The sequence below is a fragment of the Camelus dromedarius genome, chromosome 14 (genome assembly GCF_036321535.1).
Source record: "Camelus dromedarius isolate mCamDro1 chromosome 14, mCamDro1.pat, whole genome shotgun sequence".
Lineage (NCBI taxonomy): Eukaryota > Metazoa > Chordata > Mammalia > Artiodactyla > Camelidae > Camelus > Camelus dromedarius.
In genome coordinates, this window is record NC_087449.1 from 59666934 (window position 1) to 59686104 (window position 19171).

The following is a 19171-nucleotide window of genomic DNA, read 5'->3' on the forward strand; positions in this document are numbered from 1 at the left end:
GCTCTGTACCCCCCACCCAAGCTGGGCCACCGCCTGGAAGTCCCGTTCCCCCTCTGGGCCGCCATCCTGGCCTACCGGGTTGGACGTGTCCAGCAGGGAGAGCTTGAGGGAGACGAGCCCTGGGAAGCTGGCGTCTGGGAAAGCCAGGCCCTCCACGTAGAAGTCTGTGCTGTGCTGGCCGCCCGGGAGCTCCAGCGGGTGAGAGGGCTGCTGCGGCCCCAGGACCATGCTGTACCTGGAGGGCTGTTTGTCTGCTAGAGAGAACAGGGGGCACTCAGGTCTGCGTCCCCTCCTCTGAGATCCTGTCTTCTTCTCTTTGGTGCTGTGACACCTTCCCAAGGCCACCGTACGTCACCCATGAGGGCCCCTCACAGCGCATCTGGACAGAGCCTCCCCTAGGAGGAAGGGACTAAAGCCTCAGTTGGGACATTCCCCTCGCCTCCCCATGGAGGTCTAGGAATGGAGTAACGGGGGTGCCTGAGCCATCCCCAACTTTATAGAAAGGTCAATATACATTAAGATTCATTCATTCGTTCAGTCAGTCATTTATTCATTCATTCCTGAGCACCTGCTCTCAGCTAACACCTGGAAAGACCAGGGAGACAGTCACTGCCGTGGTTCCCAGGGAGCGCACAGCCTCCGGGGTGAATAGGGAGGTGCAAAGATAGTCAAAATCACAGATGGCACTAAGTGCTGGGATGGAGGCAACCCCAGAGGGTCAGGGAAGGCTTCCTGGAGGAGGTGACACCTCAGCAGAGGCAAGGAGTAGGTTTGCGGCCCAACCAATGTCATTCTAATAACTTTGAATGGAAGTAAGTCAGATCAAGCTGTGCCTCTGCACAACCCTCAGATGGTCTGCCTCCTGCTCCTGCAAACTAGGAGCTGCAGTCACTCCCTGCCTCCCTGACCTGGCCCCTTCCCCTGTGGCCTTTCTTCTCCAGCGTCATCTACCCCCTTAACCCTTGCGTGATGAACACCAGCCTCTCTGCCTTCCTCAAGCCCACAGACACTGTCCCACCTCAGGGCCTTTGCACTGGTGGTTCCCTCTCTCTAGAGTGCCCTTCCCCTGGGTGTCTGCGTGGCTGTTCCCACCCCTCCTTCTGCCCATATGACACCTGGAGGAAGCCTTCCCCGATCACCTTCTCCCCACACCCCCAGATGCCACCCCCATCCTCTTCTTCCCCTTCCCTGTTAAGTTCTTCTGTGTAGCATTTAACACATCTGATGCACTAGATGTTTTACTTAATGATTTTACACATCATCCCTTTCAACCTCTCAACCCACTGAGCTGAAAGCAACAGGAGGGCAGGGACTCTGTTATGTTCTTTGCTCCCTGCTCTCTACCTAGAACGGAGCCCAGCCCTCCGTGGTCTGTGCTCACGAGCCTCTGAGAAGTTACTGATATCTTTGATCAGCAGGATGCTGAGAATAAATTATTACATAACATGTGCAGTCAGCTTGGAATCAGAAACTTCTGCAAACAAGAGTCCTGTGTGTGTGTGTGTGTGTCAGAGAGAGACAGAGTCAGCCACACAAGGAACAATTACAACACTCCTTGGGAGGGAGGTCGTTTCCTTCTCTGCACTCACCAGCACCACACAGCATCTTGTTTGGCTCTATTTTGTGCCCTTTCTAGAAGGCAATGGACAGAGAAGCTGTCCATCTTGCTCACTGCCTCATCCTTGGTTCTTAGAACCTGGCACATGGTAGGTACTTGGGAATTATTTGCCAAAGTGGGTGTGAAGGGGTGGTGACCCATTGGCTGGGGCAGGAAGGGAACACGAACAGCCAAGGACAACTCACGACTGGCTTGAAACACCCTGACTTTATCCATCTCAGATTTGGCCACGTGGAGCATCAGCTGATGCTTGCTGAAGAAGTCCCTGGGAGTCTTCGTGCTCAGGGTCACCTGGGACATGTCCTGCAGGTCTAGAACGAGAAGGGCATGGCCTGAGACACATGTCCGTGAGACCACCACCCAGCCCAAGACCCTTCATCATGTCGCCCAGTTTTATTGTCTTTACACTCTTTCTGGTATTTAAATGACATTTTTCATTTTAGAATTAAAGCAAGGTTTTGGTCCTCTCTCACAGGTGAGCTTAGGATGTGAGCTCAGCGAAACAGAGACCACATTGATATCAATTGTTGCTCTGTTCCCAGCTCCTAGGAGCACCTAGAACAATGTCTAGCGCAAGGTGGGTGCTCAATAACCATTTATGGAATACGCGAGGGGAAAGGTTCCTTCCCTGTGCCTGCGTGGGAAGTCAACCAACCCAAACCGTGGCCAACAAACGTGTGAGGGGAGCCAAGCTGGCCACGGGCCACGTGGTGAAGGGCACTGGAGCTGGCGGGGTTGGAACCCGGGATCTGTGTTAGCCCGGGGGAGTTATTTCAGCTCTTGGTGCCTCTGTTTCCTCGTCAGCAGACAGGGCAAAGCGTAGTGCCCACGCGGAGGGAGGAGTGTCCTCGTGTATATAAAGTGCTAATTACAGCACCTGGCACCCTGGGAGAGCACAAAGGCTGCATACGGACCACGCGACTATTACTGGGTGCCGGGCACCATGTAGAGGCTGCTTCTCAGCGTCAGGCCAGGCCCGCTGCAGGCAGCTTCAAAATGCATCCATTTCTATGCTATTCTAGCAACAACACAGGAGGGCTGCAGCCGCTGCCCTGGCCAGTGGACCTCACCCCCTCAGCGCCCTCCTCCAGGGCAGGTGGGCAGTGTGTCCTCCATCCCCGCCACATCCCAGAGGTGAGACAGCAGAGACCCTGCACCTGCCACCATCCTTGTGTCCCTAAACCTGCCCCAGTGTAGGGATGTCCGCGTTCAAATCCTGAGCCTGTGACTTACTAGCTGTGACCTGGAGCAAATTGCTTAACTTTCCCATGCCTCGGTTTTCCCATCTGTAAAGTGGGGATGAGGACCATACATACATCTGAGCCCTGTGCTGAAGGATCAGATGAGATAAAGATTCCGAACTGCATACAGCGGGGGCTCGGGGCCGCTCTAACCTGAGTTGGGGGCCGATGTCAGGCTTTGATTTTGAATTATCTCAGGCCCCAGGTTTGACCCAAGAGCAAAAGTTTGGGTTGGGCACTGGGCCAGGGCATGGCTACTGAGCCCTGGAGGAGGCATTTGGAGACTCAGCACTGTTCCCAGCTCGTCCCTGGCTGCACTGTGACCTTCAGTGGGTCACTTGCCCTCCCAGGACCCATGTCCATTCCTCCACCTACATAACAGACATCCTAACAAGAACACACTTCCAGTAACTCCAATTTCTTCAGGCTTTTACAAGACTCAGGACCCAGGGCTTTATGAACAGACAAAACTCTATTCCCATTGGCTCTTGGGGGTCTTTACCTTGGCTGTCAAACACCTGGTCATCCGTGCAGTCCACAGTGGAAGAATCAGGATTGTCCTTGTCACAGTTCACCAGCAGGATGGCACCCTGCCCACGAGGGCCCCAGGTCCAAGTCCTCTGTGGACACCCAGCAGAGATGCAGTGCGCTTAGGACCCTGCCTATGTCCCTCCAACTCTTGGGAAAGCACAGCCCCCTCTCCCTAGCCCCTCGATAGCCTTGCATGATTTACACACCTTGCTCCCACATCAGGTAGTTTTTTGTTCCCAACAGTGGGCTCTGTGCACGCTCTCAAAGTCATAAACACATTCAATTCACTTTTAAAAAGGAGCCCAAGACAGTAAAATTGACATCAACAGCTCTGAAAAACTGTTGGATTGGCAAATCAAACTGAGCTAAATATTTGTGTCAAGATTCTAATCTAAATAGTTACTCTTAGGAGAACTCTTAATTACTCGTTCATCAAAGTGTGGGTGCTATTTTTAGCAGCCACTTATTGTCTGCCCAAAGATTAAAGCAAATTAAGCAGCCCCTCCCAGCAAGATCTAATAGTGGTGACATCTTCTGTTTGTAGGAGAGCGTTCCCCTCAGGGAATGACTGCATTTTGAGTGGAAGGTAGGTTGGATTCCACTCCTAGAATTGTAATTCTTCCCCCTGCTTAAAAAAAACCTTTTTGTGGGGGGCAGGTAATGAGGTTTATTTATTGTTTAAAGGAAGTACTGTGGATTGAACCCAGGACCTCATACATGTTAAGCATGCGCTCTACCACTTGAGTTATACCCTCCCTCTTCGTCCCCCGACTTTTGATTGACCCCGCAAAGGGATCTTAATTTTTGACAGGTCATATCATCCTAGAGTGCATAGCAGCATAAAACTGTGCAGGCAGCTTTGAGGTTCAGGGACATCCTGAGGTTCGTCAATGTACCCCAGTTAAGATTACTCATCACCTACATGCCCCCCGACCCTATATTTCCTCAACATACACGCCCTGCCCCTACCTGGCTCCTTCCCTCCCGCACGCCAGCCATGTCTTCCTTTCTCTATTATTCACCCCATGTGAATCTCTCCCATCAGTCATTATCAGGGGATTTTTGAGACAGAGTCGACACCTGCCTACAAATTTTCTCTCTGCCATGTATTTACTGGGTGAATCTGTAGTTTCCAGTTTGTCGGACAGCACGTCCTCTGAGCCCACAATTATGAAAAATTAGCTTTTTAAAAGGGCTGAGAACTATATAAACCAAAACGGTAATGGATATTGGTGATTTTAATTTTCTTATTTTTGTTTTGTTCTTCCTAAATTGTGTTTCTTTTACTATTAAAGTAGGATACATGAGATAGACTGCTGTTCACCCCATCACCACCAGGGGGAGCCCAAGGAGAGCCCAGTAGAGTTTCGAGAGCATTTGGGGTGTCGGTCAAGGCTGAGCCATACCTGATCTTTCTTGCCTCCTGTAGGCTTCATTTTGCCAGTGCGGGAGATGTCCGCGCTCAAGGAGATTTCTGAAATCCCAGTAAGTAAGAGGAGAGGGTTGGCGAGGGTAAAGGGTCAGGGCACTCAGCCTGGCCCCAGATGGACAATCCTTCCTCCAGGAGACTATCTGCACAAAAGCTTTGTTCCCTCATTTTCAGAGGAGATACAGGTTCAAAGATACCCCCATGTTTCCGAAGAAGTTTGACTGCAATTCAGACAGTGAGCCAGGGCTTCTGACCACACCCATTCTCCTTGAGTTGGGGGCCATGCCATAGCTGTGATGCCAACCAGACCCTGCACACCTGGCCACACCCAGGGGTTTCAGAAAGAGTTCCCGGCCATCCAGTGGATGTTGGGTGCGAAGTCCCTGCAAGGACACCTTGCCAGGCTCTCAAAGGTCTCTGGCCCCAACTCCAGCCCCTTTGGGGCAAGGGACATGGTGATTACTCCAGCCCCACCTGGCGCTTCATTCTGTGTATTGTGACTGCACTGGGGATGAATCATGGCCCCAAACATACCCTGCTCTGTCCAAATGGCATGGCTGAGAAAGCCTATGCTCATTTCTAAATCCTTCCCTGCTCATCAGAACACATGACTACACGGTCATTCCAATGACACTGCATGCCCATGGTGTGATATAGTGACCTCATAAGCTCACAGTATGAGACTGATCTGATGTTCTTTTAAATGTATCCATAGCCACGGATCAGTGCTGGACCAGAGAGCACCATGCATGGTGGCCTGGACTTCTTCGCTCCTTCACTAACCAGCTGCATAACCTTGGGCAAGTCTGTTTACCTCTTGTACCTCAGTTTCTTTGTCTATAAAATGGGATAAAACACTACCAATTTCATTGGATTGTTGTAAGGTTTCAGTGTAAAGTCTTGGCACACCACCTGGCACAGAGTGAATGCTACATAATATTAATAATAATAAATTATCATTAATTATTAAAACGTGTATTAATGGAATAAATGAATGAAATTCATTAATGAAATGAAAATGAAACATCCATATGCTGTTCATACAATTAATATAATAGTAATATCATGATATTATTGTTCAACATGAGGTCAAGTTAAAAATATACTTTATTTAAAAAAGAATATTAAGTATGAGTATATGTAGATCATTGATGCAACAAAAATGGTGAAGACAGGATGTAAATAAAGGAATTTGGGGAACACTGGTCTATATTCCTGTGTAAGACAGTGTCATCATCTACTTTTCCTCATAAATATCTGAGGTCTCCAAAAGGCATAGAGACTCATATATTGAAAATCCACGTACCACTTCCTAAACTGATAAATAAAATATTGAGATATAATTGGAGCTCCCTACAAATGCCTTCTCTCCCAGTTGTATTTGCATTTCACTGACTGGGGAAGGAATATTTATGAACTACTAGATGTATGACTGGCTAGAAATTGTCCTTTTTCTCTGCTCTGTCTAAAGTAAGCTTCAGGGTATAGTTTCTTGGGAAAGATACCTTGCAGGTGTGTGTGTGTGTGAGTGAGTGTGTGTGTGTGGGCAGGGGTAGGGGGCCATGCTCCAAGGTTCTGGGCATCACTTACCGACCCCGGTGATGTAGAGCAGGGCTTGGACTGGGGCAGTCTTGGGTCCATAGTATGAAATCTGAACCTGTAGGACAGAAGGAAACCATTAATGACTTCTCTTAGCCATTCAACAAATACCAACTGGCCTGCTATGTACCAGCTGAGAGCAGGATGCTGAGGAGACAAGGCTGGGATTCCCAGCCTATTAGGAACACCTCCATTGGTGGGAGTGGAGGGGTAGCAAAACACTGAAGTGACTGTGATGCATAGAAGAGGGTCCTCTGGGAGCCCAGGGATGTGGGGGCTTACTCTGCCTGTGTGGTGTCAGGGAGACACCCTTTGAGGTAGGTCTTGGACGGAGAAGTCCAGCAGCAGGAGCAGGAGTCAGCAGCTGGGGACGTGGGGGAAGAGGCATTTTAGCAGGAGAGTGCTGGTTATAAGCCACATAAAGTGGCTGGCAAGCCAGAGGGAGGGAGGAGACCTGAAGGACCAGACTTTGGAGAGGCTGGAGCCCCAGCCCTCTGAGGATTTAGGGAGCCGGAGCTTCGGGTGGGTGCTGGTCTCTTTAGGGCAGGTGCTGCTGAGATTAAGAAACACCAACCCCCATTGCCCAAGGTGCAAAATCCAGGAAGACGGGGGTGATTGGCCCAGTCTGGCCAGAGGAGGGCAGGGCATCAGGAACCACACTTCCACCAAGATGGAGGAGGGATGTTCCCAAAGCCAAACCAAAGAGCTGCCCCCAGCAGAAGAGGAGCTCCTGAGGGGACGCATTGAGGTGTCTGGCCCTGTCCTGTAGGTGGTGGAGATCCAGGGAAATGTCACAGCCACTGTCACCTGGAGTCTGGACTGTGGCATCAGCCTCCGGACTGGTCTCCCTGTCCCCTGTCTACCACCTGGATCTAACCTACTCGCTACACTGCTGCCAGTGGGGTCTTTCTAACACAATGTGTGGTCTTGTTACTCCTGTTCGAAATATTTTCATTGGTTTCCTGTTACCCCCAGAAATGAGCTCCCGGATGCAAAACCCTCTAATTCTGGCTTCCTCTCTCCCCCATCTCCCCCTCCACCCTCCTTTCTTTCCATGCAGATCTTCCTCAGTTTCCCCACTACATGCCTCTCCCTCTCTTATCCAGAGTGTACACACAGGCCACATCCTCTATGGAGGGCTCTCACTCCTCTTTCCCTCTCTTAAGCAGGTCATTCGTACCATCCTTCAGCTTGCCACTTCTCCCAGGAAGCTTTCCTTGATTGCATCCTCCCTGACCAGCTTTGCTGCCCAAGGTCTGTGTTCCTACAGCAGGCAACACCTCTGCCCCAGGGGAGCCTGCTTGGCCTGTCCTGTTGGGAACAAGTGGTTGTTGGCCCAGATCTCTGCAGAAATACTGGAAGGTTCTGTTGAACCCATCTATAAGTCAGTGCGGGTACAGTGGGTTGAATGGTGGTTCTCTGAAAAGGTATGTCCACATCCTAATCTCTGGAACCTGTGACCGTGACCTTATTTGGAAAAAAGATCTTTGCAGATGGAATTAAGGATTTTGAGATGAGATCATCCTAGATTACCTGGACAGGTCTTAAATCCCAAGACAAGTGTCCTTAAGAAGAGTGAGGTGGGGGAGAGATTTGACAGGCTGAGGAGGAGGCAATGTGACCACGGAGGCAGAGATTGGAGAGATGCGGCCGCAAGTCTAGGCACGCCCACAGCCACCAGAAGCTGGAAGAGGCAAAGAGCTGATTCTCCCCTGGAGCCTCCAGAGGGATCGTGACCCGGCCAACACCTTGATTTGAGACTTCCGTCCTCCAAAGTATAGGAGTATACATTCTGTTGTTTCAAGCCAATAGAGTGTGGTCATTCGTTACAGCAGCCATAAAAAACTAAATCCACAGGCAAGGACCAGGGCTGCCTGGCGCTGCCTGGCTGTGGTCTTCCTAGCCATCACCACCACTTCTAATTGTTTACATTGTGTTGCTCTTACCCAGAGGCTGTAAACCTCATGAGGGCTGCAACGTCACCTTTCTCGTTCTTTTCTGTATCTCCAGTGTCTGGCAGTGCCTGGCATGGAGGAGGTGATTATTAAACGCTTACTAGATGCATGAATTTAATCAAAACCCTGACCTCCATACACCCTTGGCATCCCCATATTGTCCGTGAGGATGCTACGGCTGGAAAAAAGCCATCACGAGCTTTTCTAGGGAGAAGGGGGCTCTGCTAGGGCTGGGGCTGGGGGTCAGTGCAGGATGGACTGAGTGGCTGATCCGCTGTGACCCGCTGACCTCCTCCTCCACATCCCAGCCCAGGCTGCCACACTCACCTTCTGGTCACCTGTGCTACTGCTGGCAGCTCTCACCCTCAGGTTCACCTCCAGCCCTGGGCCCAGGGGCCATGTGGAGGAACCCGTGGGATTCTTCTTGGCTGGAGGACTGTGGGCAACATCCACACCCACTCCTGGGGAGGCGCTGATGCTGAAGGATGTGTAGCCCTGGGGGGCAGAGCTGTGGAAGAGACAGATGGAGAGGATGGAGAGATGCAGTGAGGCAGAGCCTGGCCCACCACTGCTCTCTCCAGCGTTCTGCCTTTTCCCAACAGGTGTAACACCAGACGGCAGCCAGTCTGACCCTGACCCTGACCCTGACCCTGGGAGTAAGTACTGTGAGGTTGGCAGGAGCTAGTGAGAAACAGACAGGAAGACCCGGAGGGCTTACACTTATACTAGGAAAACTACAGAAAGATGGGCGCACCAAGGACACACGCATGGATGGATGCATAGAGTCATGTGTACACCATGAGGTTTACATTGAACAAATGTGCACACACGGGGTGGTGCATATACAAAGAATCACACAGACTTCTGCTTCTGGAGCTGTGGCAGCCCAGTTCTCTGAAGGAACTTCCTCTTACAAAACAACTGGCCATGGTTAGAATATACTTTTTAAAGCATTGCTGAGCTCATGAGAAGTGAGAGAAATTTCCAAGGACTCTGTTTTCTGCATGTGCGTGTGCACGCGCACACACACACACACACCCCAGTGGTTGAGAATACCAAAGACAAACAGGTCTTAAGTGTATCCACAAAGAAAAGTAAGACCATCTGTAAAGGAATAATCATTAGATTGAGAGCAGATTTCCCAACAGTAACAGTGAAATCCAGAAGACAGGTGAATAATATCTTCAAACTATTTTGAAAAGAAACCTGTTAACTTAGAATTGTGTACCCCCAAATCATAATTTAATAAAGACATTTTTAGATGAAGAAAAACTGATATTTAAAAATCAGCATCCTTTCCCCAAAGAACTTCTAAAGACATATTTAAGGGGGAGATACCTGATGCCAGAAGCACAGTCTGGATGTAAGAAATAATGGTGAACAAATAAAATGGTAAATATTTTGGTAAATCTAAAACAAATTGTCTGCATTTTAAAAGTTTATTAAAATATCCAAATTGCAAGAATTAAAAAAAAGAGCAGAGTGTAAATTGGGAGGGGTAACAAGAGTTGAAGTATTTTGAGGTTCTTGATTGGAGAGAGAATTAAAATAGTGTTTAATTCTAGATTTTATAGAGTTAAAAATGTATGATTGAAATGTAAAGCTGTATTCTGACCACAGGTGGTATGACACTAGAAATCAATCACAGAGAGAAAAATGAGGAAAAAAATGAGTACGTGGAGAGTAAACAACACGCTACTAAAGAAGCAATGGGTCAACGATGAAGTCAAAGAGGAGATCAGAAAATGCCTTGAGACAAATGACAATGAAAACGCAATCTTACCAAAGCTGTGGCATGTAGCAATAGCACTTCTAAGAGGGAAGTTCACAGCAATACAGGCCTTCCTCAGGAAGCAAGCAAAATCTCAAATAAACAACCTAACCTACCACCTGAAAGAATTAGAAAAAGAAGAACAAACAAAACCCCAAATCAGCAGAAGGAAGGAAATAATCAGGATCAGAGGGGAAATAAATAAGATAGAGATTAAAAAAAAAATAGAAAAGATCAATAAAACCAACAGCTTATTTTTAAAAAAAATTATACTTATTTTTTATTTTAGTTTTTTGGGGGAGGTAATTAGATTTACTTATTCATTTCAACCGAGGTATGGGGGATTGAACCCAGGACCTCATGCATACTAAGCATACACTCTACCACTCAGCTCTACGCTCCCCCAAGAGCTGGCTTTTTGAAAGGAAAACCAAAATCAATAAGCCTCTAACTCAGCCCACCAGGAAGAAAAGAGAGAGGACCCAAATAAACAAAATAAGAAATAATAACTGATATTGCAGAAATACAAAAAAATCGTAAGAAAATACTGTGAATAGTAGTATGCCAGCAAACTGGACAACCCAGAAGGAATGGACAAGTTTCTAGAAACATACAGCCTGCCAAAACTGAGTCAAAAAGAAATAGGTAATTTAAACAGGCTGATCACTAGAAGTGAAATTAAATCTGTAATAAAACACACAAAAAACAAAAAACCTCTCTGTAAACAAAAGTCCAGGACCAGATGGCTTCACTGGGGAATTCTACCAAACATACAAAGAAGAACTTACACCAATCCTTCTCAACTCCTCCAAAAGACTGAAGAGGAGGGAGCACTCCCAGAGTCATTCTATGAAGCCACCATCACCCTGATACCAAAACCAGACAAAGACACTATAAAAAAAGAAAATTATAAGCCAATATCTTTGATGAATATGGATGAAAAAATCCTCAACCAAATATTAGCAGACTGAATTCAACAATCCATAAAAAGGATCATGCACTATGATCAAATTGGATTCATTCCAGTGTCACAAGGATGGTTCAATATAAGCAAATCAATTAATGTGATACACCACGTCAATGAAAGATAAGGCAAAAACCACGTGATTATCTCAATAGATGCAGAAAAAGCATTTGATAAAATTCAACATTCACTCAACATGAAAACTCACCAAAGTGAGTATAGAGGGAACATATCTCAACATAATAAAAGCCATTTATGACAAACCTACAGCCAACATAATAATAAACAGTGAAAAGCTGAAAGCCTTCCCACTAAATTATGGAACAAGACAAGGATGCCCACTCTCACCACTTCTATTCAACATAGTATTGGAAGTCCTAGCCACAGCAATCAGACAAGAAAAAGAAATAAAAGGTATCCAAATTGGAAGGGAAGTGGTAAAATTGTCATTATATTCAGATGACATGATATTCTATATAGAAAACCCTAAAGAGTCCACACAAAAGCTATTAGAACTAGTGGGGAAGATATAGCTCAAGTGGTAGAGCACATGCTTAGCATACACAAGGTCCTGCGTTCAATCCCCAGCACCAACTCTAAAAATAAAACAAATAAGTAAACCTAATTACCTCACCCCCCCTAAAAAAAACTATTAGAACTAATAAAAGAATTCAGCAAGATTACAAGATTAATACACAGAAAACTGTTACATTTCTTTATAGTAACAATGAAATATCAGAAAGTTAAAAAAAAACCTGTTTAAAATCACATCAAGAAAAAAGTTTAGGAATAAACCTAACTAAGGAGGTGAAAGAGGTATACACTGACACTTATAAAACACTGATAAAGGAAACTGAAGATGATTCAAAGAAATGAAAAGATATCCCATGCTCTTGGAATGGAAGAAAGAATATTTCAAAAATGGCCATACTACCCAAAGCAATCTACAGATTTAATGTGATCCCCATCAAGTTACCCAGGACATTTTTCACAAAACTAGAACAAATAATTCTAAAATTTATACAGAACCACAGAAAACCCAGACTTGCCAGTGCAATCCTGAGGAAAAAGAACAAAGCTGGAGTCATAACACTCCCAGATCTCAAACAATATTACAAAGCTACAGTAATCAAAACAGTGTGATGTTAGCACAAAAATAGACATGTAGGTCAGAGCAGAATAGAGAGCCCAGAAATAAATACAAGACATGAACCATCGAAGAGAACATAGGCAAAACATTCTCTGACACAAATCGTAGCAATATTTTCTTAGATCAGTCTCCCAAGGCAAAAGACATAAAAGCAAAAATAAACAAATGGAACCCAGTCAAACTTAAAAGCTTTTGCACAGCAAAGGAAACCATAAACACAACAAAAAGACAACCTACAGACTGGGAGAAAATATTTGCAAGCAATGTAACCAACAAGGGGTTAAGTTCCAAAATATACAAACAGCTCATACAACTCAATATCAAACAACAACAACAACAACAACAACAACAGCAAGTAACCCAATCAAAGATGGGCAGAAGACCTAAATAGACATTTCTTGAAAGAAGACATATAAATGGCCATCAGGCACATGAAAAGATGCTCAGCATCGCTAATTATAAGAGAAATGCAAATCAAAACTAGAATAAGGTGTCAACATTCTAGATTTTGGCCATGCCAGTATGTATGTAGTGATATCTCATCATCGTTTTCTTGTATTTCTCTAAGGACATACACAGAGCATCTCTTTATATCCTTACTTACCATCTGAATCTCTTCATTGGTGAGGTGTTTGTTAAGGTTTTTGGTCTATTTTTCAATCATATTCTTAATGCTGAACTTTAGGAGTTCTTTGTATATTTTGGATAATAGTCCCTTATCAGATAGGCTTTTTGCAAATATCTTCTTCCAGTTTGTGGCTTGTCTTTTATTCTCTTGATAGTACTTTTGGCAGAGCAGAAAACTTTAATTTTCATCAAGTCCAGATTACCAGTTCTTTCTGTCATGGATCATGCCTTTGGTGTTGTATCTCAAATGTTATCATGAAACTCGAGATTATCTAGATTTTCTTCTATGTTATCTTCTAAGAGTTTTATAGTTTTGCATTTTAATTTAGGTCTGTGATCTATTATGAGTTGTGAAGGATGTAAGGTCTGTGTCTACATTATTTTTTGGATATGGATATCCACTTGTTCCACTACTATTCATTGAAAAGGTTACCTTTTCTCATTGTATTGTCTTTGCCTCTTTGTCAAAGATGGAATTGGCTATATTTATATGGGTTTACTTCTGGTCTGTATTCTGTTCCATTGATTCATTTGTCTATTCCTTCATTAATACCACACTGTCTTGATTACTGTAGCTTTACAGTAGTGTCAGTCTTCCAATTTTGTTCTCCTTCAATATTATGTTGGCTATTCTCGGTTTCTTTGCTTCTCCATATAAACTTTAGAATCAGTTTCTTGATATCCACAAAATAACCTGGTGGGATTTTGATTGGGATTGCATCAAATCTATAGATCAATTTGGGAAGAACTGACAATATTGAGTCTTCCTATCCATGAACATGGAATAGCTCTCTATTTGTTTACTTCTTTGATATCTGTCATCAGAGTTTTGAAGTTTTCCTTGTCAGATTTTATACATATTTTGTTAGATTTATACCTAAGTATTTAAATTTGGGGGGTCAAATGTAAATGTTATTGTGTTTTAAATTTCAAATTCTATTTGTTCTTTGCTGGTATATAGGAAAGTGATTTTTGTACATTAACCTTGTGTCTGGCAATCTTGCTATAACAGTTCATTAGTTCCAGAAGTTTTGGGGTTTTGTTGTGTGGTTTTTTTTTTTTTTTTTTTGGTCAATTCTTTGGGTTCTCTACATAGATGATCATGTCATCTGTGAACAAAGACAAGTTCATTTCTTTTGTTGCAGAAAAAAAATGTGTTACAGCTCAGTTGTGACAACAACCCGGATCCCCGCGAGAAACCAAGTAGCAGTCGCAGAGTTGGAGAACTCAGGTTTATTACACCAACAACCCAGAAGAGTTAGCACTCCAAGCTCTGGACCCCATCTGTACGTTTACACAGGCTTTTATAGGCTGCCAGTTTACACTTTGCAACATCATATGCAAATAAGGTATAACTAAAGTTGACTAATTAGGAACAAGCTTGTAGAAATGGACCAATCAGGAGTGAGAAAAATAACCAATCAGGAGTGAGCTCCATGTAAATGAAGTACTACAAATAGACCAATCAGAAGTTAGGGAAATGGACCAATCAGGAGTGAAGGAAGTAACCAATCAGGAGTGAGCTCAGGGAACCAATAGAATTTTAGGGGTAAGTAAGCCGGTTCAGAGGCAAAAAGTGAGATAGAGCCTCTGGGCCAGGGAACCGGATGGTGCTGGCAGGGAGTAGCAGCGATGCCTGGGGGTCCTGCTGGTCTTCTTATAGGGCTTCCCACCTTACTTTCTTCTCCATAGGTATTCCTCTTATTTCCTTTTCTAGTCTTAACCATTAGCTAGGATTTTTAGTATCATGTTGAAAAACAGTGGTGAGAGGGGACACCTTTGCTTTGTTCTTGACTTTAGTGAAAAGGCTTCAAATTTCTCACCATCAAGTATGATGTTACCTGTAAGCCTTTTGTAGATATTCTTTATCAAGCTGAAGAAGATCCCCTCTATTCTTAGTTTACTGATTTTTTTATATCATGAATGAGATTTTGCATCTTTTAAAAGGTGTCTGAGACATTTTTTATGCCCTTTCTTAAACAAGCCCTTTCTTAAAAAATCCATAAACAAGAAAAAAAAGATTGATAAACTCAACTAGATGAGAATAAATAACTTCTGTTGATCAAAATGCTCTATAAAGTGAAAAGACAAGCGTAAGCTAAGAGGAAGATATTCACAGCACAAAACTGACAAAGGCTTAGCTTCTACAATATTTAGAGAACCTGGGCTAATCAACATGAAAAAAACAACCAACTCAATAGAAAAAAATGAGCAAAAGACATAAGCAGACATTCATGGAGGTTAAAACACAGATGGATGATAAACACATGAAGATTCACTCCACCTCACTAATCAGTAAGGAAATGAAAATATCGAGGCCATGAGACAGGGTTTTATAGTCACTTGACTGATGAAAAACACCATAGACTATGTGGTTCAAAGGAAACTCTTAACACCCCACTCCTGGGATGGGAAGTTAACCACTTTGTGAAACAACTTGGTGTTATCTTGTAAAGTCAAACGTTAGCCCTCCCCAAACCCAGCAATTCCACTCCTAGAGAATGTCTTGCATGTGTACACCAGGAGACACATCCAAGAGTGTTCAGAGCAGCCCCTCTGTGACAGTGAATGACCAACAGAGAGTGAAATCCCCATGAAGAAATGCTAATTAATTGGAGCAGAATCAAACTGTAGTGGAGACTCCCCCGAGAGGCAGGACTCACTCCATAAGGCCACAAAGACATGGATTTTATTATTACATTTTCTGTTTTTATTTATTTTTAAAAGTTTTCTATTTTTAAAAAATTTATTGAAGTATAGTTGATTTACAGTGTTTCAGGTGTAAAGCAAAGTGATTCAGTTTATATATACACACACACACACACACACACACATACACACATACATATATTCTTTTTTGGATTCTTTCCCATTATAAGTTATTACAAGGTATTGAATATAGTTCTCTGTGCTATACAATAGGCCCTTGTTGTTTATCTGTTTTGTATATAGTAATGTGTATCTGTTGATCCCAAATTCCGAATTTATACCCTGCTTTCCCCTTTGGCAATCATAAGTTTGTTTTCTATGTTGGTGAGTCTATTTCTGTTCTCTAAATAAATTCATCTGCATCATTTTTTTAGATTTTATGTATAAGTGATATTATACAGTATTTGTCTTTCTCTCTCTGACTTACTTCACTTAGTATGATTAGCTCTAGATCTATCCATGTCAATGCAAATGGCATGGCTTCATTCTTTTTTTATGGTTGAGTAATATTCCACGGTATGTGTGTGTGTGTGTGTGTGTGTGTGTGTGTGTGTGTGTGTGCACGCGTGCACGTGTGTAAACTTTTGTAATAAAGTTCTTTGTCTCCATATCAAAAATTCTGTGCATTCATTATAGAGAATTAGGAAAATACAGGAAGAGTATGTGGTAGGCAGACTTCTTAGATGCCTCCAATAACTGTCACCTCTGGCGTCCATGCTCTTGTGTAAGTTCTTCCTTTTGAGAGTAGGATGGACTTAGCAACTTCCTTCCAACCAGTGGAAAATGGCAAAAGTGATGGGCTGTGACTTTCATGGTAAGATTACAAAAGATCTCTCTCTCTCTCGCCTTCTCGGCTGGCTCACCTTGATGAAACCAGCTGCCGCATTGTGAGTTATGAACAGCCCCACATGGCAGGGAACTGAAGGGGACTTCCTGCCAACAGTGTGGAGGGAACCAAAGCCCTCAGTCCACAAGCCCACAGGAGCAAAGTGCTGCCAGCAGCCATGTGAGTAGTTTGGTGCAGTCACTACAGAAAATGATTTGGAGATTCCTTAAAAAACTGAAAATAGACTTACCCTGTGATCCAGCAATCCCACTTCTGGGCACATATCCAGAGAAAACTCTGATTCAAAAGATATGTGTATCCCAATGTTCATAGCAGCATTATTTATAATAGCCAAGACATGGAAGCAACCTAAATGTCCATTGACAGGTGACTGGATGAAGTTGTGATATATATATAGAATGGAATACTACTCAGCCATAAAAAAGAAATTAAAAAATGCCATCTGCAGCAACATGGATGGACCTGGGGATTGTCATACTAAGTGAGGTAAGCCAGAAAGAACAAATACTATATAATATGTGGAATCTTAAAAAAAAAAAAAAAAGGACACATATGAACTTATTTACAAAACAGAGACAGACTTAGAAAACAAGCTTACCGTTACCAGGAAGGAAAGAGGGTGGGGAGGGATAAATTGGGAGTTCAGGATTTGTAGATAAACACTATTCTATATAAACTAGACAAAGAACAAGGACCTACTGTACAGTTCAGGGAACTATATTCAATACCTTGTAATAGGCTATAATGAAAAAGACAATGAAAATAATATATATATGTATAAATGAATCACTATGCTATACACCAGAAATTAACACAACATTGTAAATTCACTATTCAATTAAAAATATGTATATAAATTTTTGTTTCTCTGCCAAAGCCTGGAGGTTCCTTCTCTGCTCCGTGCACAGCTGTTTACCACGATGTTCACAAAGCCAAGGTGGGAAGTAGGGCCTCCCCAGCTGCCAGGTGCCAAGGCAGGAGGCAGACAGGACAGGGATATACTGTGTGTCTACCACAACAGGAAGAAGAACAAAGGGCTCCAAGAACAACGGGGAGACAGAGACTTGGGGACAGAGACAAGGGGGTACAAAGAGGGAGGCAGCACCTGACCTGTGGGGCGGGGATCCCCTCAGCTGGCTGTGCTGGGTGTGGCTTCCTCGCCAGGGGCAGGGAGAAGGGCGTGGACAGGTGGCTTTGCCACCTGCCGGGGCTTCACAGCCATCCTCTCTGCCCTACGAGGAAACTGAGGTTCAGAGAAGTGGGGCCCTGAGAGACCACCAGACATTTAATGCTGTTCTCCTGCTGCCTGGGTTCAAGGAGCAAGTGACAATTTCAAGGAAATGTCACAGACACTCCTGTGGGCACCAATCTAGACCACAGATGCTCAAGCCTGGGATGGAGGAAGCTAGGGGCTGCCACTACTATTACTGACAACAACAATAACGCCAACCATGCACACGCACTGAGAGCATTCCTAGGCCATCTGGATTAATCAGGGCTTGCACATAATAGGTTTTCAGCTGGCATTTGTAAAAGGCAGGCAGGCAGTCATAAACAACTACCACGGACAGACCCAGCACTGCGCTAAGTACTTAACAAACATTTTCGTGTTTCTTACATTTAACCCCTACAAGCACCCTACAGAATAGGTAATACCCCCCATTTCACAGATGAGGAAACTGAGGTTCAGTTGCCCAAGGCAGCCCAGTCAGCCACTAGCAGGGCCAGGTCTCCACCTTGGCCTCTCCACGCCAGAGCCCGTCCCATCACACCCACGCTGTTACACACCCACGGAGGGAGGCTTGGCTGAGAGGTTTGGCGTAACAAACTTCAGGGTGAACCAGGTCTAGGCCACAAAGTCCAGGGTCAAGCATTGCTTACAGGCCACACTTGCTGTGTGACCTTAGGCAAGTCACAGGCCCTCTCTGAGCTTCCATTGCCTCCATAGTTAAAGGAGATGGTCCTGTTTGCTCTATAATAATTCCTTTGCAGTGAGACCCTGGGGAAGCCTTACTTGTATGTGGCAATGAACTCACTGCCTTGAGTCCAGGCACATCCCAGGGCCACTTGGGTCTTAGCTTTCCAGCTTCTCCCCTGGCAGTGGCTGCAGAGGCTGGAGTTTGAAGCTTGAGCCAAACACACATCTTGTGTCAGCAGAACCTGCTTATCCAGCATCACCAGACCTGCCCCTCAAAGCCAGGATGTCCCTCGCTTACCTGTAGACGTCCAGCTGAGTCTCGGTGCCCAGCACACACACAGCATAGGTGGGCTGCTCTGGTTCCACATGGATCACTGCCCCCTGGACCATCGTGTGGCTAGCTTGTCCCTCCGCCTGCAGGAAGTCCCTGGGCTGGTTTCTTTACAGCGCCCAGCACCCAGCGGAGGCCATGAGTCAGCACCTGTGGTTTGTGGCCCAGCAGCTCAGCCCCTCCCCACTTCAGGTCCCCGGCATATCTTCTCACTCCTCCTCTGCCCCAGAGCTGCCTCCTTGGACCCAGCCCCTGCACGGGCATTGATGCCAGAATCGGGGGCAGCCTGGCTTTGTCAGGTTCCTGGGAAGGGCAGAGGGCTCAGGATCCAAATCACCTTCTCTAGGTTCAAAGCCCATTTCTGTGCCAGACCTGATGCTCTGATGCGTTCACATGGCTATTTGCACACAGTAGGTCTTAATAAACCCAATTTCTCTGGCTGGTCATATGATTAGGACTAGTCTGAGATTCTAATGGAAGC

At 44.9% G+C, this 19171-nt stretch overlaps 1 protein-coding gene across 2 annotated transcripts in view; it reads right to left on the reverse strand.

The window, feature by feature from the left end:
- Positions 1–18795, reverse strand: part of PADI4 (peptidyl arginine deiminase 4) — a 32494-nt gene extending 13699 nt beyond the window's left edge. Inside the window, exons 1-7 of one of the 2 annotated variants that reach the window (XM_064494005.1) lie at positions 18658–18795; positions 8701–8881; positions 6410–6476; positions 4797–4864; positions 3362–3479; positions 1804–1929; positions 76–251 (exon numbers count right to left, since the gene is read on the reverse strand). In XM_064494005.1, the coding sequence (XP_064350075.1) occupies positions 76–251; positions 1804–1929; positions 3362–3479; positions 4797–4864; positions 6410–6476; positions 8701–8881; positions 18658–18749 (828 nt within the window). In that variant the 5' untranslated portion in view covers positions 18750–18795. Of the gene's footprint in view, positions 1–75; positions 255–1803; positions 1930–3361; positions 3480–4796; positions 4865–6409; positions 6477–8700; positions 8882–18657 lie in introns of both variants that reach the window. The other variant, XM_064494004.1, reaches the window with a different exon arrangement.
- Between the last annotated feature and the right edge of the window lie 376 nt (positions 18796–19171).